General features: G+C 48.6%; 1 protein-coding gene and 1 long non-coding RNA gene across 9 annotated transcripts in view; one reads left to right on the forward strand and one right to left on the reverse strand.

Annotated features, from left to right (window-relative positions):
* LOC128103906 (uncharacterized) overlaps positions 1-3,609 on the reverse strand; it is a 44,736-nt gene extending 41,127 nt beyond the window's left edge. For all 3 annotated transcript variants that reach the window (XR_008215796.1, XR_008215795.1, XR_008215794.1), the window contains exon 1: positions 3,498-3,609. This is a non-coding gene — a long non-coding RNA (uncharacterized LOC128103906). The remainder of the gene's footprint in view (positions 1-3,497) is intronic.
* The window catches only part of Slc22a23 (solute carrier family 22 member 23), a 169,300-nt gene continuing 148,505 nt past the window's right edge, over positions 3,122-23,916 (forward strand). For 2 of the 6 annotated variants that reach the window (XM_052728574.1, XM_052728575.1), the window contains exon 1: positions 3,132-3,828. In XM_052728574.1, coding sequence (XP_052584534.1) covers positions 3,190-3,828 — 639 coding nt within the window. In that variant the 5' untranslated portion in view covers positions 3,132-3,189. Of the gene's footprint in view, positions 3,829-23,916 lie in introns of all 6 variants that reach the window. The other 4 variants (XM_052728579.1, XM_052728577.1, XM_052728578.1 and 1 more) reach the window with 4 other exon arrangements.

Genomic DNA, 23,916 nt, shown 5'->3' on the forward strand with positions numbered 1-23,916 from the left:
TAAATACTCACCTTGGAGGCCTTCTTCCATTCTGGAATGTCAGTCCTGCTTTACTCCTTTTGTTCTAGGGCTCATCAAGAGGTCATTTGTGGTGTGTTTTAATAAATACAAGGCCAGTTTATTTTAGATTAGTTACATTTTAATCTTCTTGACTAGATTTGGGAGAAATGTTGATCCAAGAGGGATTTGGGGAAACCCCTAATCTAATCAGTAACTTAATTACAATGCCTGGGTCGAGGCTGCTGCTTCTGCTGCTGAATTCCAAACATTTGGTGGTGGTTTCCTTCTGCTTCAGCTTGAGAGGGCACTATTTTTCAGCTTGTCTCCAAAATTTCAGAGTGCACCCTTTGAGGATTGTTGCTACCCATTGGAATAAGAACAAAGAGCCTCAAAATGAAGGCCCTTCAGGACCAGGGATGCACCCACCTAAAAGCATACATTAATAAACAGCTTTTCTTTAAAAGGCAAACAGACTTTGTTTTATAGTCCTTACTTTTTGTAAGGATATAAACTTTATTTCATTGTATACATTTAATGTGTACAGGATGTTTTGATATATACATATGCAGCAAAGCGATTACTAGTCAAAGAGTATCTGGCCCTCCTTTGAAACAGACATCTTGGTAAACGCCCCTGTCCCTGCATGTTGAAATGAAAGAACACTGGGAATGAGATGACTGAGGCTCTAAAACCAGGAGATAGTTAGGCATCCGACTCTCACTTCATCTCAGCCCTGGATCTGAGGTTCAAATGACCGTGGATCTGGAAGCAAATCCCTCCAAAGTTCCCTATGATTTGTATTTCAATTAGACAAGCCATTGTTGAGACCAATGGCTGTGTTTTGCAATAAGTTACAAAACATCAGCTAGTGTCCCAGTGAGCAGATGGGTAAAGGAGGCAAAACCAGACATCAAGAGGGCTTCCTTTCAAAGAATCAGCACTGAAGGGGAACAAAAGAAAGCCTGGCCTGTCACATTTCAGTTCAGATAAGAACACGTAGGTTGTGTGTCATGGGTGGAGCCAATAATAAAAGTCTAACATTCATCAAGTGCTAACTCTGTCCTGGTGAGGGGGTCAGTACTTCCTAAGTATTAGCTCTTCAAGTGAGGGGGAAGGGGAGAAAAGTTAAACTAACCAATAAGGTAAAATTGGGGAGGGGAAAAAAAAAGAACATTATCATATGTATTGGCAGGATGCACTGTCACTCCCAACTGATCTTTTAAAATAACACTTTATTAGATTATAATCAAAGTGATGGGTCTCACAATGACGTTCTCATTCAAATATGTCATTAAATATGCCTACGTTTCCAGACTGGGTTTCCCAGACCTTTAGTGTCTTTCTGAAGCCTGTCTCTTCCGCCTATTGTTATCTAATCTCCCCTATCCAGCCACTCAGGAGAGTTCCCAGTCGGGTCTCCCAAGGTCCAACCCCCTCTAGCAGTCTTCAGAAATAGTTCTCTTCGCGTGCCAGAATTTCAGCAGTAAGTACATGTTGCCTGGAACGTTGAGCAGCACGTTTTTTTTTTTTTAAATGTCTCCCACTAAATTATACAACATGCAGCTGAGCAAATAATGGAGATGCTTAAAGAATGCATTCCATACGTGTTCTCAAAGGATATGCTTTTAGTAAGCGAATGCTTGCTTCCTTCCCCATGCTAAATACGACTGAAGATAGATTGCTCCATTTAAGATTTCCATTAATTCCATTAATAAACTTCTCAGGATATGAAATGTCTCCAGAATGTAGTGAAGCTGGGATGAAAGCCGCATAATTCTCACTGGTGTCAGGCCCCGCACGCAGGAGAAAATATGCTAATGCGGCCGTTTGCCGCAGGGCTGGTGTTATTTATATAGTGCTGGCTGGGCAAGGCTGGCGCTGGGCTGGAGTCCGGAGCGCCAAGAGCATTTGGATCTCCTTTGAGGTGTAGATGTGTGCGCCTGTGCACACAGCCTTGGAATTGTGAATCCGAGACCTTGGGGAGGGGGTGGGGCAGGCCGCCCTCATTCGCGTCTGTATCGTGTGTGTGTGTGTGTGTGTGTGTGTGTGTGTGTGTGTGTGTGTGTGTGTGTGTGTCCTGTTGAAGGTATAACCTTCCAGCATTGTGTTTATTTGACATTCATTCTGGAGCACGGAAAGAAATGGCGATTTGGGGTGGGTGCTGCAGTGGGTCAAATGTGACCTAGCGTTGTGAGGGACTGGTAACCTAAAACTGGCAAATACCCCTCCTTGCCACTGCTCGGTGGCCATAAAAAGCAGCCTTATTTGAATCTGGGGAAAGCGCAGAGGGTTGTTCTGGAAGGCAGGCCACCCTCCGGCTCAGGACCAGGAGTGGGGTGCGGGACGCCAGGCACCTCGAAAACGAACAGAGGTCACGGAGAGCCAGTGTGCCCGGGGTGGGGTCCCTTGCGTCTGTGGGACTCGAGACTGGAAGACGACCTTGTCCCCTCGCTCCTCGCCAGAGCCGACTCCGTGGGGACCCCCGCCCGTCGCGCCCAGAAGCCGCCGGAGATCCTGCGGCGGCCGGGGTGTCCCTCTCCCCGCCCCTGCGTCTGCCCGGGCGGCGGCGGCGCGACTGGGCTGGAGGGGGCGCTCGTGCGCAGGAGCGGCGCAGCAGGTGCCGCGGTTACCTCCACCTCGGCGGGGGGAGAGGGGGCGGGCCGGGGCGGGAGGCGGAGGCCGGTTCGGTGAGCCGAGAGCGCGGCCGGCTCCGCAGGCTGGCTGCGAGCTCGCGGCTTCCGGGAGCGCCCCAAGTCCGTGGAGGACCTCCCAGCCCGCAGCCGCCGGCGGCCCCAGGACAACGCGCACCGGCGTCCGCAGGGCCGCGAATCGCGACAAGGGCGCGGGTCCGGCGCGGCGCCGGCTCCTCCTCTTCTCCAGCCGGCTCGCAGCAGCGGAGAGCTTCGGAGCTCGGCGGGCGCCCGGGCCGCGGTGCGGATGAACCGCAGCGGCTGAGGACTCGACCGGCCTCTGCCGGGCGCCCGAGCGGGGCCGCAGCGCCCAGGGCGCGGGTGTGCGCGGGTGACATGGGGGCGGCCTGACTCGCCGGGCCCGGAGCGCTCTCTCCGGCCGCGGGCCCTCCTCGGCGGCGGCGGCAGCTGCGGGCGCCCGGCCCGGCGCGCTGTGCCCGGGCGCCCGCCGAGCTCCGCCGCGCTCTATGCGCCTCTGCGGGCGTCGCGGGCCCTGGCCATGGCGATAGACCGGCGGCGCGAGGCGGCGGGTAGCGGTGCCGGACGGCAGCCGGCCCCGGCCGAGGAGAACGGCTCCCTGCCGCCCGGGGACGCGGCGGCCTCCGCGCCCCTCGGGGGACGCGCGGGCTCCGGCGGCAGCGCGGAGATCCAGCCGCTGCCTGCGCTGCACCCAAGCGGCGGCCCGCACTCGAGCTGCTGCGCGGCGGCAGCCGCCCCGAGCCTCCTGTTGCTGGACTATGACGGCTCGGTTCTGCCTTTCCTCGGGGGCCTGGGCGGCGGCTACCAGAAGACCCTGGTGGTGCTCACCTGGATCCCGGCGCTGTTCATCGGCTTCAGCCAGTTCTCGGACTCCTTCCTCCTGGACCAGCCCAACTTCTGGTGCCGCGGGGCCGGCAAAGGCACCGAGCTGGCAGGTGCCACTGTCACCGGCCGGTGGGGCGACATGGGCAACTGGACCAGCCCCCCGGCCACCCCCTTCTCCACTGCTGCCTGGGGGACCGCGAGCAACCGAAGCAACAGCAGCGACACGCCACCCCTTCCGTCCCCTCCGGGCAAGGGGAACAACGACTCAAATTGCGACTGCCACGCTTGGGACTACGGCATCCGCACTGGCCTCGTCCAGAACGTGGTCAGCAAGGTAAGGGCCACCGATCGCTGCGTCCCCGCGTTCTTCTCCTGAACCCTTTTCTTCCGATCTCGGTTGCCTCTGCTCTGCGCTCCATCTCTCTTTCTCTGCAGATCTAGGTCCGAGCCTACCCTGCTGAAGAGCCCGAAATGCTAGCCTGTGTACTCACAATCCCGCATTGACTGGGCTCCCTGCTGTCCCCCAAAGGAGATGCTCTCTTACTTGGATATGAAGCCAAGGCTGTTTGCCGCCCTCTGCGGTGCCCGTGACGCTGCATCCGCTTCTAAGGCACCGATTTAGCCTTTTCTAATTTCCACCCAAACTCCTGTCCCAGTGCACATATGGAAAGGGTGCCCTTCCCCCAAAAGTTCAAATGCTCTCCTTTATCTTGCTAGGTGTCAGACTCACTGATGGCTCAGCAGCGGTCCTGGAAGACTCAATCCCTCTTCTAGGTCTGCTCCTTGGAGCCAGGCCATAGCTATGTTCTTTCCATAGGCCGCCTGCCCCTGTGTTTCCCACCAGGAACTAACTATCCATGAAAAATAGTGTTCTACTCTCAGATGTTCTTTCTGGCAGACCTCAGCCATCCCACACGTGCCTTGATCAGATTAAAGCCAATTAAAGAATTGAAGTTATAGACAAAGAAGCAGAGCCCTTAGAAAAGTTCCCTTGCTGCCTAACCCCCATCCCAACTATGCGCTGTCCTTCCCAGAGATCTGTCTGGCTGTAGAGTTCAATGTCAGGGTGTCCCCTCAAATGTTTTCTCAGGACTTCAGTCAGTAGCGCCATAGCATAGGAAGGATGTGGGAAGCTTGCAGAGTGTCATCGCAGCTCTCGTCCAGCAGCTGCTCTGGTCTGAGGCATTGAGACCTGGTGAGCTGGTCCCTAGTACCCACTTTGTCCTCCCTGTCCCTTGCAGAGGTTCTGCATCCTGTGTAATGTAGTAGGAGTATTCTGTGAGAGATGTATGTCACCCTAAAAATGGACAGTTGGTAGTGTTAGACCGTTATGACCCTAGATATGTATAAATTTCAATTGTCTTGACATGTAGGAAATACTGGATGCCACCTTGTCGAGTGCTTTGTGAAGCATTTGCAGTTTCTGCCCCCTTTGCATTTTAAACAGTGCATTTAGAACTAGGGTGGTTCTGAGCAGTTTGAAAACACTTTGTCTAAAGGTGAGAATGGATCTGGACAGTTTATAATTGTCTGCGTGGAGTCCATCCCCACAACCAGTGTGTGTTAGTAAACAGTTGTAGTTCATGGATGAGTAAGATGAAACTCTTACATCATCATAATCATTGTTTTAATCTTGTACCAACCTGGGCAGAAACGCTGTGTCCTGTGGGAACTGTCTGGCATAGTGATCCCTCTGCTCTGTGAGATAATTGGGAAGATCCTCCTAGCTTGTCTCATCTTGACTCACCCCCCACAGCACAGCCTCTCCCTTCCAAAGGTGCTCCTAGAACTGATTCCCATTCATGCAGGGCAATATTGCTTTTTCCTTCTCTCTCTCTCTCTCTCTCTCTCTCTCTCTCTCTCTCTCTCTCTCTCTCCCCCCACCCCACCCCCCTTTTTTTTGCTTAGCGGCAGAAACAATTTTTAAAACAGCGCCTATTTAAATTGCCATGTATGCCTGTCAGAAGGAGGATTTGGCAACATTGCCGAGTATTTTAAGCCCCTTTCTGGAATAAAGGAAGAATAATGGTTTGAAAGAGTATGTGTGAAGAGTGCTTTGCTTGTGCGAGAGTCAAGTGGGAAGTGAGGAGACGGAGAAAGCAGACCAGTACTCCAGGCGTGGGGACCAGGAGACGGCACTCTTCCTGCCAGGCCTGGTGTGAAGCAAGACCAAAAATAGTTCCCGAAAACAGACTATACAGAGGCATATTGGAAAGCTGGGCAAGTTTTTAAAATTAACACTCAGGAGGGGGCTCCGCCGTGGGGGGAGGGGTGGTACCTGACAACACATGGCAGTCACATGTTACGGACAAGATGACACTAAGGAACGAAGGCCTGGGTAATTAGAGGCATCCTTTCTCATACTGTGAAGGCTGGGAAGGACATCTTGATTTCCACAGACCAATATGCTCAGAGAGAGGACTGCCCTGCCACCGTGTTCTGATCTGTAACAATGCCTGAAAGAGCTTTTCCAGTCCAGTTTGGCATGAGGAGTGGACTTCTCCCTTTGCTAGGTGTGCTCTCTGGATGCTGTGTCCATGCACCGGTGTAGAATTTGTACCATGATGCTGCTGGCATTTTAGCAGTTAAGTGTCTGCCTACCCTGTGCACAGTAGGCAGAAATGAAAGAATCCTTCACCTTTTTGTCCATGGACACAAGTTCAAGTTCGGAGAAGTTGCCCTTTGCCCCTTTCCCTGCAGTATCAGCCACAAGCTGTCTTCAGTGTTCAGCATGGCTCCTTCAGCAGGCGTGCTCCTGAAACACAGCCTTTTCCCTTCTAGCCCTGGTGGTTGGTTGGGAAGAGGTGACACAATTGTTGCATTCATACCTGGATATTGGAAGAAAACAGTTAGGGCCAGGATATGGAATGAAGTGGGTGCCCTGGACTCTGCGCGTCTTTCCCCTCCAAGTTACACCTGTGACATGCACTTACTCCTTCAGTTTAAAATTCCACAAGTGGGGCTCTGTCCCAAGCAGGCCCACCTGCCCTTCCTTGTAATGAAGCCTGAACTTCGGTGAGTTACACTGACGTTCTCTCATGCCTGTCTGCAGCTCAATTCCTGAGAATGCCTTTTCCACCATAGAATGCATATTTGGTCCTTCCTTCCTTCCTTCTTCCTTCCTTCCTTCCTTCCTTCCTTCCTTCCTTCCTTCCTTCCTTCCTTCTTGTTGTTGTTTGTTTTGTTTTCAGACAGGGACTCACTACGTAGCCCTGGCTGTCCTACAACTCACTCTGTAGACCAGGCTGACCTTGAACTCAGAGAGATTCACCTTCCTCTGTCTCCCAGTGCTGGGATTAAAGGCATGCATCAGTATGCCTGGCTTTATTTAGTAGTTTCTTACCTGGCTGAAAAATGTCCACCTCCTTCAGCTGTTACATTCATAACAAGGTTAGCCATATTTACTGTGGCACAGAAAATATGTTTCTTAAACATGGTACCATGGCACAACCAAGCAGGCACTGCATGATCTACCCCAAAAAAGAGATGGACGAATGCCATGCCAATGGAGCCTATGACAGATGCACCATCACCTTTAGTAGATAGGACATACTTCTGTCTAAGGACTGTGGCCCCCAGTCCACCTTGTTTTATCTATTAGATTGCATTCAGTGAGGACTTCTCTGCCTCTACTCAGGTAGCAATGAAATACAGTCCCAGTTTCTTCTAAGTAGTCCTGAAACTTGCTCTGTAGACCAGGCTGGCCTCGAACTCAGAGATCCACCGGCCGCCTCTGCCTCCTGAGTGCCTGGATTAAAGGCATGCAGCACCAGGCCCAGTTATCTTTACTGTTTTCGTCTTCGGACTTGATCCTTGCATTTGTTATACACACACCAGAATTCTCACCATAGACTCTCCAGGTCTTTCAAAATGATGGTGATATTGGCACCACTTTTATTTTGTGCATCTCTTTCTAGTTTCTGGAACATTTCATGTGAATTGTTCCCTTTGATAAAGAATAGTAACCCAAGGCTGATCTTAACATAGCCATAGCTCTGATTACAGAAAATGAACACATATTTGCATGGTTCCTCGTTGGAAGCAGGTATTCAATCAACTTCCTTATCTCTGTCCTAGCATTCTGTGCTCTATGCCCCTGCTCTGCTGGGCAGAACTGGCAGTGCCTTCAGGATGAATCAAACAAACCCCTTTCCCAGCACAGCAGGTGTGGGGTTCTGAAGGTAGGCAGCTCTGGAGTGGGCTCCCTTTCCCATTCTCTGTGCTGTGGTCCAAAGCTTCTCATGCTGCCGAGATTTTAATAATTTTTTTTTAATTAAACGAGAAAAGGGAGCCCCGTGAATATAAAAGTGTTGCTCTTAATGGCTCATGCAGCTCATCCTGTGTAGTTCTTCATGAGTATTGCTGGTTGCTAAGGCTCACTACCTTCTGGAGCATTCTCTAGAATCTGATCAGCAAGCAATGCCAGCTAACCACCCCAAGCCTCTTTTTTCCCCGTAGTTGTAGTTTTAATTGTTCATTCATCTCCTGCCTTCTCATGAATTTGCAAAGATTTCTGACCTTTGTCTTGAAGGCTGTTTAATATCCTGGAAGTAATTTATATCTTTTTTCTAGAAGTTATTTAAAATGACTTCAGTACAATGTAATTAAGACTAAAACTAATTTTACTATCATTGCAATGGTAATATTTTTTAAAGTAGTCCACAGTGTTATCCTAAACTAGTAACTAGTTTCCATTTTTGAAATGCTTAACACTTCTGCATATTTTCACTCTTCCAGTGTTTATTTAATGGAATCTGCCACTATTCTGTATCATATCAAAAGTATTTGTCAATCTTTAGAAACATTTTGTTAAGATTTAATTTTGTTTTTATCTGCATCTTTGTGCCACCCCCCCCCCCCGTGTGTGTGTGTGTGTGTGTGTGTGTGTGTGTGTGTGTGTGTGTGTATACCATGTATGTGAAGATGCCTGTGGAGGCCAGAAGGGGGCATCAGATCCATTGGAGCTGAAGTTATAGTTGTTTTCAAGCTGTCTGACATGCTGGGAATTGAACACAAGTCCTCTGCAAGAGCAGTAAGAGCTCTTAAGCAACCAGCCATCTCTCCAGCCCCTCAGAAACATTTTAAATTTCATATTCTTGCTGATGTACTAAAATTTCTTGTTTCCTACTATCATTTGGTCATCCCAGTAGTGGCTTTTATAGGTATATACAATACAACAGTGAACATCTTTGAGCAAATTTCTTTTTTTTTATTAACTATCATAGATAATGGATTGCATGGTTTAGAATATAGTATAAGCTGTGCATGCCCTTAGTTCTAGAACTCAGGCAGAGGTAGACAAATATCTGTGAGTATAAGGACAGCTTGGTCTACATGGTAAGCTCCAAGTCAGCCAGAGCTGCACAGTTAGATGCTGCTAATATATATATAGTATAGTTGCCAGATTTTATGTATCCTTACAGAAATATTCTATTTTCATTTCTATATTTACCTCTTGTTTATATCAGAGTTAAGTGCACATCAGTCTATAGAGAATTCCTCATTCTTTTTATGTCTGCATAGTATCCTGTTGTCTGACTGGGACATAATTTATTTAACTGGTTATTTACTAAGAAGGCATTGGGGTCATTTCTCATCTTTACTGTTTTTAAATATGTATATATACAATAAGTAGTGACATTCTTACACACAAATATTTGCATACATGCAAGATATAAGAAGCCAGATTTTTAAACCACCTACACTGTTATTTGGTAAATGTTTATATGCTCACCAGTAGTTTGTGTGGTCCTGTTCCCCACACCTCCCATGATTTGTGGAGTTACCAGACGTTTAAGTGTTTGCTACTCTGATAAGTGGAAAATAAAATTTGACTACTGCTGCAGCATTTCTGTTCACCTCAGTCTGCGGCTTCGCCATCTTGTGCATTCTCCTTCCTCGGAATGGTCTCCCATCTCTTTGCCTTCATGTGCATGCATGCTCAAGGGTTATTTCCACTGACTGACAGCAGCACTTGTGGCTCTGAGACTGCCTCCCCCAGGGTAATTACCCAAGCTTCTGGTTCTGCTTATGGTGCTTGAGTTGTACACATAGCTTGGTTTGCATAGAGTCAAGTGACTTAGTCTTTCCTTCCATGGCTTCTGAGTTTTGTACTGTTAGGTTTATGATTTCCATAGTCCTAGATGATTCGGGTGTGTGTGGGGGGGTGCACGTGGAATCCCATGTTTTCTTCTAATAGTTTTATGATTTCATTTCCTCTTCAATTTGGTATTGCAACTGTTTTGTTTTTATGGTGCTGTGAAAGTAGATTTCTAGAACTGCTAACACAGGGGTAGAACCCACATTTTGTGCAGACTTGCTTCTAACCTTTAATTCAGCAGTGAAGAGGCCAGGACTGAGAGGCTGTGGAGAGGTCTGACACCCTCCCTCAGGGAACACAACACTCTCCAGGGCTGTAGGACAGTTTTTCCTCTTCCATCATCTTGTTCTGAATGGTTTGGGGTGCTGTTACTGTTAGAAGCCACTTCAAGCGCTTTTTCTGTCCTCGGCAGTCCTTGCAAGCAGTGATTCCTTTTGACCTTTGATCCGAGGAGAGCTGAGTCAAAGAGTTGGTGTCATGTATAAGCACATTGGCTTTTCTGAATGTTGTCCTGGCATTGCCAGTGGCTGGTATACCAGAGCCACTGTGGGCATCTCGGCCCATCTTCATATTCAGTAACATAATGTTGGTGGCTCCCAGGGGGTCATCCAGGGGTGTTTAGGGGTTTCCACCATGGAAACCGGCAAGCATCACAGACCGGGGATTGTGGTTTTTTTCAGAAAGCCAGACATTAAGCATTTGTCACAGAAATAAGTGCAAGCTCGCCCCCACCTCCCAGTCTTTCGTCTTTCCCTCCTTTACATGTGCATGTTCTGAACCTGGCACTGGGAGAAAAGAGCTCGACCGTTCTAGGCCTGCCAGGCTAATGAGGGAAGCACAGCCTAACGGGTCGAGTCATAGGCTTTTAATTTCAAACTGAGATGATTGTATGGAAAGAAAGGGGAATGAAAAGCCAGAACAAAGAAACCTGACCTGCAGGGGCTGGTGTATCTGAGATGGGCTCAGGGTTGTGTATGGGGAGAGAGGTAAAATCAAACAGTATGAGTTTCCCAGAGGGCAGACAGCACTTGCAAGGGCCATGTGGTGTGCAGGAACAAAGATCGCCCGTCATTGGTAGGGAATAGGACAAGGGCCAGGGCTCATAACCCACGTTAAGAACGTTTTCTGTAATTTCAGAGCAAAGGGAAAACTATCGGTGTGCTGATCAGAGTTGGTGATACGAGGGGGTGAGAGTTCGTGTTTTTAAAAAGTTCTCTGTCACCGCAGCATCAAGGTTGGATGGTGAGATGTGCAGGGTGGACTGGCTGTGCCAGCTGGGTCTGCTGCAGGTATCCCAGTTTACCAGGGATGTGAACTCAGTTAGCGAGATGATGACATGGGGGTGAGAAAGAGACAGACAGACAGACAGGAAGGTGGGCTGAAGAGGGCCTGGGCCCCAGAATTGCAGCTGCTATGGACTCTCGTGAGGAAGGCAGTCCGTGGGGTAGCTGGGGGACCTGGCTTGTGTGTGCTACTGAAAGGTGCTTGGTGGAAGGAGGGGCCTGAGATGGAGTAGTGGGACATCACACTGGAGCTCTAAGTTCAAGCCAGACATTGGCAGCCGTAGTCAGACAGGAAGACCTGACCCCCGCCCCCCCCCCCTCGCCCTGGGCGTCAAGGAATGCTGGTCCTGAGGTGCGTCCTAGAATTTCATCTACTCTCCTGCTAAAAATGGGAGAGTGCTAATTACATTTCTACAAGGCTGAAAGAACAGATTTGGGAAACCTTAGGGTCAGAATGTACATCCACTGCCCGCTTTCCCGGTATCCCTAGGCTAGACAGAGGTCACATTGGGTGTGGGGTGTCATATCAGCAGGACCTTCATGTCCAGAGTCTCTAGTTTACATAAAATGGGGCTGAGGGGCAATTGGCATGTCCAGTTCTTATCACCCTCTGCTGAGGTCTGATGGTCTTTTGTGCTCTAAGAATGCCCCTAAGCATACGTTTGGATTACTGTGAAGTTGAGGTGTGTCATTCTGTGGCTCTGTGGGGCAGGTTTTTGCCTCTGTACAAATTTCTCTAGCCTGTGCCCCCTTGGCCTTTGTAGGCCCCTACCTGGCTTCATCGTGCTGCCTTTGAAACCACAGACCCAGAGACCCTAAATGCAAACCTGTCATGTGGTTCTGCTTGCAGCCTTTCAGGGCTCCCTGTCGTGGCTCCCTAAACTGCCTGGCTTTGGCCTGACCTTTATCTACCGTTCCACTCCTCCTCGATACCTCTTTTGTTGGAGGGGACCTCTCTAGCTCCCAGCTGGCCTGTCCTCCTCCTCCTCAACATTTGACTTAAGCTCTTCCACTAACCTGGAACACCCTTCCCTTCATTCTTCAGCCCACCGGTTCCTGTTCATCCCTTGAGTCAGCTCAGCCATCATCTGACTGACTCCTCCCAGCGATGGTAACACTTACTCAGAATGCAGTCTGTCTGCCTCCCCACTAGAGGTCTTTGACCCACAAACCCCTACCATACACGCCTGAGCCCCTTGAACATGGCCTGCTGAAATGTGAGGGAGCGTTCTTCAGTTGGCGGGTGTGGTTGGCACTGTCAGAGCTCCAGCTTGGAACCAGCTTATCAAATCTATATTATTCTTTCCAGCTTCCTCATTGGCAGGGTGGGGTACCTGCTGCCTTCCCTCCAGGTGGTAGGAGGACAGAGCACCTGGGAATCATTGCCTCACCTCTCCACCTGGCAAACAGGAGGTACCTGGCTAGTGGGGTGAGGGCTGCCGTATGAGAAGCCCTGAGATGGAGGTGATAGGGTCATACCTGAAAGGGTAATTTATCTCACTGGTGCATAGAGGTGGAGGTATCTCTCCCTAGAGAGCTGGGTGTGCCCTATACACAGGGATCCTGCACCCAGAGTCAGGCCACCAAGGATCCTCTTGTGGTTGGTTGGCTGGTGGGGAGAATTCTCATCTGAGAACTAAACAGGTCACTGGCCACAGGGCCTGAGGCTCACAGGATGTAGATCAGAGAAGGAAGACATGTGAGATGAATGCCATGTGGTGGAGAGTGAGTTTGGCACACTCTGATATCTAACTGAGCTGCACTGGGGGACAGTATGATCAAGAATGGAATTTGAGAAGTGTCCATGGTGACCATTGCCCACTGCAGGGCTTAGGTGGAAAGCAGAGTGAGTTTCTGAACAGGACACTTCTACCTAGAGTTGTACCCTGGGCATTTTTTTTTTAAGGCTATTGGCTTTGGCCACAGAAATCATTGAACTTCTTCCAGGGTGATGGGAGTTAGTCATTCTGTTGTTTTCTTTGCTCATCTGACTCAAGGCTGGCCATTCCCAATGGCATAGCTCCCTCCACAGAAGTGACCAGAGACTGCCAGGCCCTGTGCTTCTGGGAAGGGTGGTTATAGAATGAAGGGACTAGGTTTGCAGCGGACTCCGTCACTGCTGGGTAGACTCTCCAGCCTCCTGTTTGCACAGTGTTCTATTCCATCAGACCTCTCATGACACTTGGTTTACAAGTAACTGAGCAACATTGCAGATTATTCTAACACACAGAAAAGGGGTTTGTTGCGAAGATGCACATGGTGGGTGCGATGGGATCCAGAGACAGCCTACCCAGACAGGGGAGTTTCGGGAGCCCTAAGGTCACTGTCATCGCCCTTTCCTCACATCACAGTTATTGTCCTTGACTTACTGTCCTCTTGCAAGCCATGTTTGCTCCCATCCTTGCCTCCATAAGTTGGCTCCTTTTCCTTCCATGCCTGGAGTGGGGGATGGCAGGTTCTAGACCAGGCATGCAGTCACCTGAGCTGGGGAACTCTCTGGAATCATGTGACTTGGTGTAGGACTGATTCTTCTCTGGCTGGGGTAAAGGATTGGAAGAAGACCTGTTTAGTTGTTCAATGCTTTAAGCAAAGTATCCCCTTCCTTCCCAGACACTCAACCTGTGACTTACCTGGCCATTCAACCCCAGTGTGCTACTGGCAGGGACCTCTTTTGACTCTAGGCATTAGTTCCAAGGACCTTGGAAAATGCCCCTGGACATCAGAAACTGGAAACGTGTTGCAAATTCTTACCTATACCTCTGCTACCATATTTGAACCAGCTCCATAATTTGTAGAACCCCTGTGCAGAGTCCAAGTACACTCCGTGTAGTAAAAATACCTGATTGTAGAACAGGAAGCCAAGTGTGGATACTTCTGAAAGTGGGCATATGTGGGCCTGGGCCTGCTTCTAGTAGCCCTAGGCTGTCATTGTCAAGAAACACACACAGACACAGACATACACACACACAGACAGACACAGACATACACACACAGACACAGACACACAAACACGCACACACACACACACACACACACACACACACACACACACACACATACACACACACACGTCAGATGTCACTGCTGCAAAGCTAAGCAGACCCTGTGCCCTGAGGCTCTCCTAGTCTGTCTGCCTCACTTTTACTTATTTGTTCCTGTTCAATCATCCTCTCCCCCCCGCCCCCCGACCTTCCTTTGTTGTATTTCACATCTTTTCTACATTCCTTGTGGTAAAAAGCCAAACTCTTTTTGGGAGAGGCCCCACTTTTGCCAAGAAGCAGCGTCCCAAAGCCTTGAGCAGGTGTGTTTCCGGTCTTGAGTGGCCTTAGGTGTGTTTTACGACATGGAGGAGCCAGGGAGCCAGGGAGCCGCTCACACTGCAGAGTGCGGCTCCGGGAGCCAGGCTGTTGTTGGGTCACTTATCTGGACTGAAAACCAAAGCGCTGAGTCATAGGGATGTGTGGTAGAGAATGTTAAGTCATAGCAGTAGAGTGGAGTGTTTATCAGACTTATGGTTTTGAACTGGAGAAGAGTCAGCCCTTTGTATGATCCTACTCGCTAGCAGTCATACTTGACTGCGTGGTGTCATTTGTAAAAAAGGAGAGGATGTCCGAGAGGCTCCCAGAGGTCATGCTGAATTATGGTTTATGCTTCCAGCCTCATAATTTGCACTTCATAGTGCTTCCTCCCAGATTAGATTACACGCTGCCTCTCTGTGTTCAAAAAACACTTTACAAATTGAGCACCCTTGATAGTCACATACTGTGGAAGTCCCCAGGGGCAACTGTGTATACATAACATGTAGAATGAACACAAAGTTATTGTCTCGTGTTTTTCAAAGATTGTTTCAATTATTTTTAAAGTTGATAACATACATCACAAAATTGACCCTTGTTAAGAACGTTGGGTGTCACTCTGTCTGTTCACACACTGGTGTGGCCTCACCCAGTCTCTTTTCATCTTCCCAGCGGTAGCTAGTCCCTGTTTAAACAGTCATCTCCCATCCTTCAGCCTCCAGCTCCCAGTGGCCACTGTTCTATTTTCCCTTTCTGTGATTTTGACTGTTCTGGGTATTTCATATAAATGGAGATATATATGTGCCCATGCAACTGTCATATGTTGCTGAAGATGTCCCCGAGGTTCATCTGTGTTGTAGCATGTGTCAGAATCTTTCTTAAGGTGAATTATGCTGTATTTATGAATACACCCTTTTTTGTTTCGCCTTTTATCCGTGATTGACACTTGGGCTACCCGCTCCCCTCATTGGGTCGTGGCAAACAACATGGCTGTGAACTTGAGTGTGTCCTCTTGAAGACAGCTAATGCAATCCCTCTCATTTTCCCTCTCAGAGGCAATTTTCTGGTCCAGTGTAGGGCCTGCTTCTGGTCCTTGTCTCAGAATATCACCATGGGCAGGTAACATAGATGGTGACATAGGCCTGGAGAAGGAGCGTATGCAGAGGTCGACACATCTGTAATGTGAGGATCCAGATGGAGAGTGGAGCCAGGAGCTGAGGGTTAGAGGTGCAGAGGTGGGCACAGCTCGGAGGGTGGGCGTGGTGCCCAGGTAGAAGGACATATTGGAACATAGGAACCCAGAGGTGCAAAAGAGGCAGGAAGGCCCTGGCATGATGTGCTATATCAGCTGCCCAGGAGAAGGACATGTGTTTTGATAAGTAGAGAATGGAGACAGAACTTCCTCTGCCAAGGAGCTGGTGATAGCTGAGGGGGGCATGTACAGGGTGTGGAGGCTCCCAGCCTGGATGTAGATAGACATGAGACTCCACCCTCCTTGGCCCTGGAGTTTGTCTCTAGGTAGGAATTCAGTTCCCCCTCCTGCAGTAAACAACGAGTCTCTTGAAATTTGTAAACAGGAAAATGACAGAAGAGGGAGATTTTGTAACACGGGGAGACCCAGAGGAGAGAAGCCAGCCTCATCCCAGCCTCAGGCTCCTGTCTCTCCGAGGATACTGCTCACAGTCCCCTTGGTGCTGTTCCCATCACACAGTCACATTAGTCTCTACCTTTTGAAACCCCCTCAGCAAGCTCTTGTCTTCCATGTGGCTGTGTCCCTGTCTATGTGTTGTCTCTTTTTTTGTTGTGCATGTATGCCCCACTGGGAGGTGGCGGTTCAGTCCAGTGTACCCACTGGCCACGGTGTGGTCTCTGCTGCTGTCAGGCTAGCCAAATGACAGCTCTCACAGGACTGCTGAGAGGCTCCGGTTGGCCTCCCTGGATTAGCTCAGATAGCTGCTGTTACAAACAACACAGACCGGGCAGTTTAAAACGGGGGCTGTGCATTTTCCCAGTTGTGCCTGCTGAAATCCACGCAGATCACAGCAAAACAGGCATGGTTTCTCCTGACACACGCCTCCACTTGCAAGTGGTTGCCTTTCCTTTCTACTCACCGTCTAACCCCTGCGTGTCCCTGTCCTCATCCCTTCCTCTTTTTCTGTGCTGGCATGGAAGCCAGAGCTCCCGGCATACCAAGCCTGTACCCTATCACTGAGTCACCTCCCCCTGCCCCTCCTCTTGCAAAGGTACCAGTCATATTGGATGAAGGACCACCTACATGACTTCATTTTCCTCACCTCGTTGAAGGCCCTGTCCCTAAACATTGTCCCATTCTGAACACACAGGTTCTAGGGTTGCAGTGTCTAGCACAACCCTGGAGTACCAGCACAGCCCTGCCTAGAGCATTCCCATATGGATCAGATCTGCAGTGTGGATGTTTCTCGAAGCCCTAGACTTGTTGCTTGCTGGATAGGACTCTTTGGGGGCCTGTGATCTTATCTCCTCTTGTGCCCCAGATCTCATCACTTGGTGCCCACGTTGTAGCTGAGCCACTCTTGCTGCCGACTGGACTTTGACAGTCCCTGGCTGGCTTTCCTGCGTCCGTCCCCACCCAAACTTGTGTACCAGCTGCTAATCTGTTTCCAAGATAATACCACGTCTTTGCAACCCAGAACCTACCCCTCCATGCCATCCCCTCACCTCCCTCAGCTCTTCTTGCCTCCCTAGTCCAACAGTCCCATCCCATACCCCCCTCCCCCCCGCCGTGCTGGCCAATGTGTGGACCTCAGCTGTTGGACATGCTGAATGGCACCAGTAAGGAGGTCAGGAAGGGGAAGTGGCTCCCAGCGGAGTGAGACCACATGATCTAGCATAACCCACACACAGGCCATCCCAAACTCCAAGTGCGAATCCATGGAACTATTGATGGTGAAAATAAGTTTGACTCATCTGAAAATGCCACTGGATATTTGAAGCCATGCTGGTCTGGGGTCTGAATGGTGTCATCACCATGAGCTGAAGATTTTCAGGACTTGGTGTCGTGGTGCCTTTTCTCAGAATGAACAGGTCTCTGAGTCGGAAGTGGGTCGGTCCAAAGCACTTAGGCTTACTGGAAAGCTTTGGGAAATTCCCGAGACATCTGTGGTTTAAAGATGCTCCCTGGATGATGCTGTGTGGGATGATTCCCCTAGGGACATGTATTCTCTTTATTTGGTTGTCACACCTATGTGGATGGGGGAGGTATGGCTGCTATTGGCATCTAGCTGGTAGAGGCCAAGACTGCTGCTCATCCTGGAGATCTGGGTCCAGCCCTGATGCCCCAAGTGTAGAAAGTCTGGCTTGGGCTAATAGTAGGGTAGGTGATTATTTTCTGACCACACCCAGCAGATGCCCCTGCTGTGGAGAATCAGCTCTGTGACCTGGGCTCCTCTGCTGTGCAAGTGAGAATATAGGGAGAGGAAAGAGTGATCACACTGTCCAGGATAGCCTAGGGCAGTCATCTCCCAGCTCCTCAGTGGTAGTAAAGGTTAGTCATGTTTACAGACACAGCATACCTGGGAACACAGGCTTTACATGTTTCTGCACAAATGGATGTTACAAATGACCAAGACTCTCTTTTTTGGTGTGCATGAGGGATTGAGAATCAATCCCAGGGTTTTCGGCATGCCAGGTGCACACCACTGAGTTCTATTTCCAGCCCCTCTTTTTTCTTTCTACTTCTTTTAAAAAGTAATTTTTTGAAATTATTATTTCTTGTTCTCTGCATTTTGCTGGGTTGTAGTTTTCTGTGATGGTCTTCATCTGTTGCAAAGACCTGTTTCTTTGATGAGGGGTAAGGACCACACTTAGCTGTGGGTGTAAGGGTAAGTATTTAGAATGCAGTTAGGGACCATTCCCAGCCCCTCTTGGAAGTTGGAGCTTTGCCCTTCTCCTTACCAGAAAAGGAAACATTTATTTGGAAATAAATGGTATTTGTGTGCAAAATGTCTCTAATTCAGACATACCTTCTCCATAATTGATTCCTAGGGAGGTGGTTTCCTGGTGTTTCAGGCAGTAGGAAAAGAGAGTTCTCCCACGGGGCACAGACATGGAACACTGGAGGCCAGGGCTATTCATTAGCATTGGCGACATTGGTCAGTAATGGCCAGGGGCCCACTCTCTTCCTCAGTGCCGGGCAGTAAGCCTTAGTGGCCCTAGCATAACACCTCTTACCTGGGCTGAGGATGGACAACCACACACTTGTCACCTCCTCAAGGACGTGTGTTGTCTCTGCTCTAGAGGTGGTGGGAACCAAAAACTAAGGACTAAAATCTCATTTGATAGCAAACTTTATTCAGAGCATCAGACAGTTTCTACTCTGAGTGTTAAGAAGAATCACATGACTAAAGTATTCAATCATAAGGGCAAGCAGCACATGGTGGACAAGCTGCATGTGACAAAAACATGTTTTTCCTTAGAGGCATTTAAACAAATAACAAAAACTTGTTGTAATGAATAATTTGGACTCAACTCACTCCTATCTGCTGTACCTGGGAGAAGGACACTAACACGTTCCAAGAATAATTCCGTGTTTTGAAGAAACTGAGGTCCCAAGACACTTGTCTTGTTTTCTTGGAGTTTTCTCATAAGCATTCGTAATTCTCCTCACAGGACTCCATTCTTGGACCATGTGATGACAGTATATGAGCTGTTAACCAGGACTGATGTCTAGTGACCTTTGTACCCTTCATCCAGGATCCCAGACCCAAGCTCCTCAGCAGGACCTGCACCTCCTGAGCTGCTCACTGTACTTTCTGTCCACTCCGCTTATGGTCCTGTGAGTGGGTAGTGTATCCTTTTCTGAGTGTGCTTGGCATTCTTGGTGCCTCTAGTAAAGCCAGTCAGTGGCTTTACTACTACAGTGAGACCTGGCCATGTCCTGGCATGTGACACCGGTCTGGGTGATCCTCAGAAGCTGCTGTCAGCCACCAGAAGGGATCCTCACCTAGGTGGGCCCAGTGAAAGCAGATGACACACAAAAAGGGATGTGCTTTTTGTAGAGGTCCATCTACAGTTTGGTGGTCTCTGCAGCTCAACTTCATGGTGAGCCTTCATCCTGTGCTCCAGGTTAGGGAGTTTTTGTTTGTTTTAATTATTACTTCATTTTCATCGAAGATTTATTTTTAATAATTTTCTGAGAAGTCCAATAAGGTTCTTGCCTATGTAATTGATTTCTCACTCTCCTTCTTTTCCATTTATAATCCTAGTTCCTTTTAGGCAGAATCTTAGATAAGTAGTCAAAGGGAGGGGTTAGTGAAGAAGGCAGGACTCTAACTCTGGTGATGAATCTTTTTTTCAGAAGTAGTTTTGGAGGAAGCCAACATGAATCACACTTAACAGGTGAAGGTTAAGTCAACCAAACTTCCATTAATGAAACAAAACACCTGAGCTAATCAGCTTAAGAAGAAAGGTGTGGCCAGGCAGTGGTGGCGCACGACTTTAATCCCAACACTCGGAAGGCAGAGACAGGCAGATCTCTGTGAGTTCGAGGCCAGCCTGGTCTACAAAGTGAGTTCCAGGACAGCCAGAACTGCTTCACAGAGAAACCCTGTCTTGAAAAACCAAACAGGAAAGAAAGGTGTGCTTTGATTTACCATTTTGGAGGTGTCCTTCCATAGTCAGGTGACCCTCTACCTCTGGGCCTCAATAAGGCAGCATATCATGATGGAGTGTGTGGTAGAGGAAGACAGTCTCCTTATGGGGCTTGGAGGCAGGATCAGAAGAAGAGAGAGAGCTGGGGCCTTTATATCCCCTTCAAGGTTCACCTTTAGTGAGCTCATTATCTTTCTGCAGCACCACAGACAGAGACCAAGTCTTTATTTAACACATTGTCTTTGAGGGACCCATTTCCAAACTAAGGCAGAGGTTGCCAGAGACTTTCAAGACTCATAGTTTATCATCCTGAATGAGGTTTTCAAGTCCCCAAAGGAATTTCCCCTTAACTACAGTGATAATACATGACAGTTTTTCTTTCTTGATCTCTTTGAACTTATTTAGCAAACGTAATAGCTGACTCTCACAACTTAAAATATATGAGATTTTGAAAGACCACACACAAGAAGATCCAGAAGTGATGGACGTAACAGGCTTTGGGTAGGAGATTCTTCATCTTTCTTCTCCTGCACGAACATCTTTTGCAAAATGGATTCCCACCTACGTGTGTGCGCGCATGCGTGTACACACACACACACACACACACACACACACACACACACACACACACTCAGTCCTTATAGCCTCCATTACCTTTTGAAAGTTCTCTTACTTTACCTTCATCTGCACTCATTAGTGATGCATAATAATGGATTTTATTATGATATTGTCATTCACATAGAGAACGTATTTTGATCATACTCACCCTCCACCACCACCTCTGTCTCCTCCTATGCCTGCTGCTCCCGTTCCTCTTCTCAATACCCCACTCCCCAGTTCCCTTGTCCCCCTTCTATTTTCATGCTTTGTTTTGGTTTTGATGAGCCAATTTGTTTTATTAGGGTTGTTTACATGAATGTGGGTCAGGGGTTATTTATAGAAGTGAGGGCAGCGTACCAGTGGTACACTACTGAAGAAAGCATCTCTTCCTTCCTCTAGTGACTGTTAGCTGCCTATAGATCCTCAGACAGTGGTGGGATCTTGTGAGCGCCTCCCTCCTCCATGAAGGAACGTCACGTTCATTGTGAGTTCAGAGTTCCGTAGCACTCCACCCCTTCCTCTGGCTCTCGAGTTCTTTCTGTCCTCCCTTCTGTGATGTCCCTTGAGTTTTGGAAGGGGTTATGGTTAGGGCTGAGCAGACACCAGTCACTTACTCTCAGTGCCTTGACTAGTTATGAATCACTGCAGGAGTTGCTGCTCACTGTGAAATGAAGCTTCTCTTACCAATGTTGACAGTAGTGCTAACCTACAGGCCCAAACGTAAATATTTAGAAGGCAGTTTGACAGATACAACTTATCTATCAACAATAGCTTCCCTACTAAGGCTGTGATCTCCCCAGCCAGAGACTTTTGTATGGGTTTATAACACCTGAAGTGAATCCCCTCCTGTGGAGCAGCCTTGAAATCCAACTGGAAAAGTATCAGTTACCCCTGTACAGCCATACCACTGTTGTGCCAATGGGTACGTTTTGCCTGGCAGGTTGATATTGTCGCTCACAGTGTTCAGACTTGAGTAAAATTATTAACGATTTTTTTTACCTAGTAGCCTGTGTAACACATTCTGACACTATGAAAGCTAGCTAACAGGGAGGGAGCGTCTAGTTCAGTTCCAGTATGATTTCTCTATGTCCCGGAACTATAGTATAGGGTGTTTTCAACAGCAGGGGCCTCCCTTACCACCAACTCATAGAAAGGCTTGTGGATTTTCACTAGATAACCTATGGCTTCTGGAAATAGTTTTATCCATCCGCACAGGATGCCTCCTTTCAAACAAGATTTTATTTTGTTTTCCAAATTTTACATGTATAGCAGGTTTTCTTATAGAATTTTCATATACCAAGTTTTGGTTGACTCTCCCCCTCTTTCCTGTCTCCTTGCCTCACTTCCATTTCTACTCAAACCTTTCCATGGCCGACATTGCCACTTCCTCTTTCATATCACATTTGCTCTGTGCCCTGCTGCCCTTAAAGCCCCTATTTCCCCTCTCCTGGGCCCCTTTCTGGTTTCCTGAGAGTCCATGTTCTTTATTTGTTGTTTTGTTTCAATATTCCTGACTCAAGAGTATGGGACTCTGCCAAAGACTTGCCTGCCTCTCTACCTCTCATGTACATTGGGTTGTTCAGTACCATAGACTTCTGTGAATATTCGTCATGTTCATTTCCATTCCTCCTGTCTATTGTTCCTCTTATTCTTCAGTTCCAATAGGTACAAGCTGACTGGCAGAATCAGGCCAGTGATGTAACACCTTGACTTCCTTATGAGCCAAGCAAACTTCCTTCTTAGTCTCTTCTTTTCAGAGGACACTGAAGTGATGAGAAGGGGCTATGGGAGAGGGGGCTGTCACCTCCAAGAGATGTGGGTCCTTGGCCCTGACCGTTGTGATCCCACTTCTTCCAGGCCTCAACCCCCAGGGCTGATGGAGAGGCCCTGAGAACTGATGGTGTCCTGTCGGTGGGGAAAGGTCACATCTAGAAGTGATGCTGCCAGGCAGCAGCTCTGTGCACCCTCGGGGTTACTCAGGAGCTGATAGGGTAGAGTTTCATCCTACGTTGGTGGCATGTGAGAGAGGTACCCCTCCTCTCCATAGCTTCTTCATCCTCCCTTCTGTGAAAATGACCCTGTGAGGGCAAGCACTTGGGAGCTGAATAATTTTTAGGCAAAACCCTAGACAACACAGCAGATGTCATGCCTCCCCTTATGCAGCCCAGTATGAAATGCAAAGGGCTAGAGAGAGAGAGAGAGAGAGAGAGTCCTGTTTGTGGGGTAATTCCAGTGAGCAAGGGACTAGACTTCTTTGGTGAACCTGCCCTGCAGGAATCCACTTGCTCCTTTTACTAAGTTCAAGAGGGACCAAGGAAGTACTCCCCAGGAATGAGTTGGTGAGAGAAGCCAGTGGCCTTTCCAGTTCACCTCCCACCTAATATCCTTGAGGAGAGCAGTGAGGGTAGGTGGGCATCCAGTTTGGCTGGAATATCCAAGAAGCTAGGCTATTCTGCAGGCTGTTCACGCTGCTCTGGTTTGTGAGCCCGTCTGCGTGTTGTCAGGAAGCTCGTTTGTGCTTGTGTAAGTATGTCAACCCTGGCTGGAGCTGTGCTCCTTACAAGGCAGGTTAAGCAACTGACGACACTCCTCCAAGAAGATAACCATTTAGAGGTGGAGCCCCCAAATATTCTGAATAAGTGATGCTCTCAGCCTAGTGGCTGTTGAAATGATGGCGCCCAAGAGGAAAGACAGATGACGGGTGACCTACTGCAAGTTCTGCCTTGCTTAGGTCCAAGGTGACCAAAGAGCAGCCCTGCTAACAGCATGAAAGGGAGGATATTTGGAGGAGCAGGGGCCAGGAATTTGGTCCTCTTCCAAAAGGCTGGAATCTTTGAGTGGGATATTGCTAACCTTAGCAGCATCTATCAAAAGATCGAAATAAGATGGTTTATCTTGTCTTCTTTTTGTGATGTGAAATATGCCCAGGGCCTTGAGCATGCTGAACACAGGCTGGGGTTTGAGTTGCAAGACAGCCTAAGTTCTGAGCTGCAGTGATTTGAGAAGCCTTTGCTGACATGGCAGGGAGAAAGGCAGGTGTGTACTCACTGATGCCTGGGCGGAGGAAGACAAGGGGCACTGAGCCCAGTGCCAAAGGACCGAGTTTTCACCTGGACTACCAACTTCTCACCGAACAGCCATAGAAGATTGCTCAGGATCGGAACATGCTCTCCAAAGTGGAGAAGACATGTTTCATGAGGCTTTGTGGGGATTCCTGCAGAGACACGTGTGGAAGAGGCCCCCTCAGCAGAGTATGTGCTGGAGACTGACCTCTAACCCCAGGCCTTTCTGCAAGGACCTTACAGTGGGCCTCCTAATACAGTCACCCAGTCACCTGCTTCAGAGTGAGAGTCTCTAATTCAAAATTATGAAGTCCATAAATTTAAATACAAAATGCTCTAAGACCTGAAACTTTTTGAATGGCAACATGAAGCCACAAGTAGAAAATTTAATAGTCATTAAACTCTTGTTTCATGCATAAAATTATGAACATGTTGTATAACATTACCTTCAGG

Source organism: Peromyscus californicus, unplaced genomic scaffold (assembly GCF_007827085.1).
Source record: "Peromyscus californicus insignis strain IS unplaced genomic scaffold, ASM782708v3 Scaffold_8__1_contigs__length_139910024, whole genome shotgun sequence".
In the NCBI taxonomy this organism is placed as follows: Eukaryota; Metazoa; Chordata; class Mammalia; order Rodentia; family Cricetidae; genus Peromyscus; species Peromyscus californicus.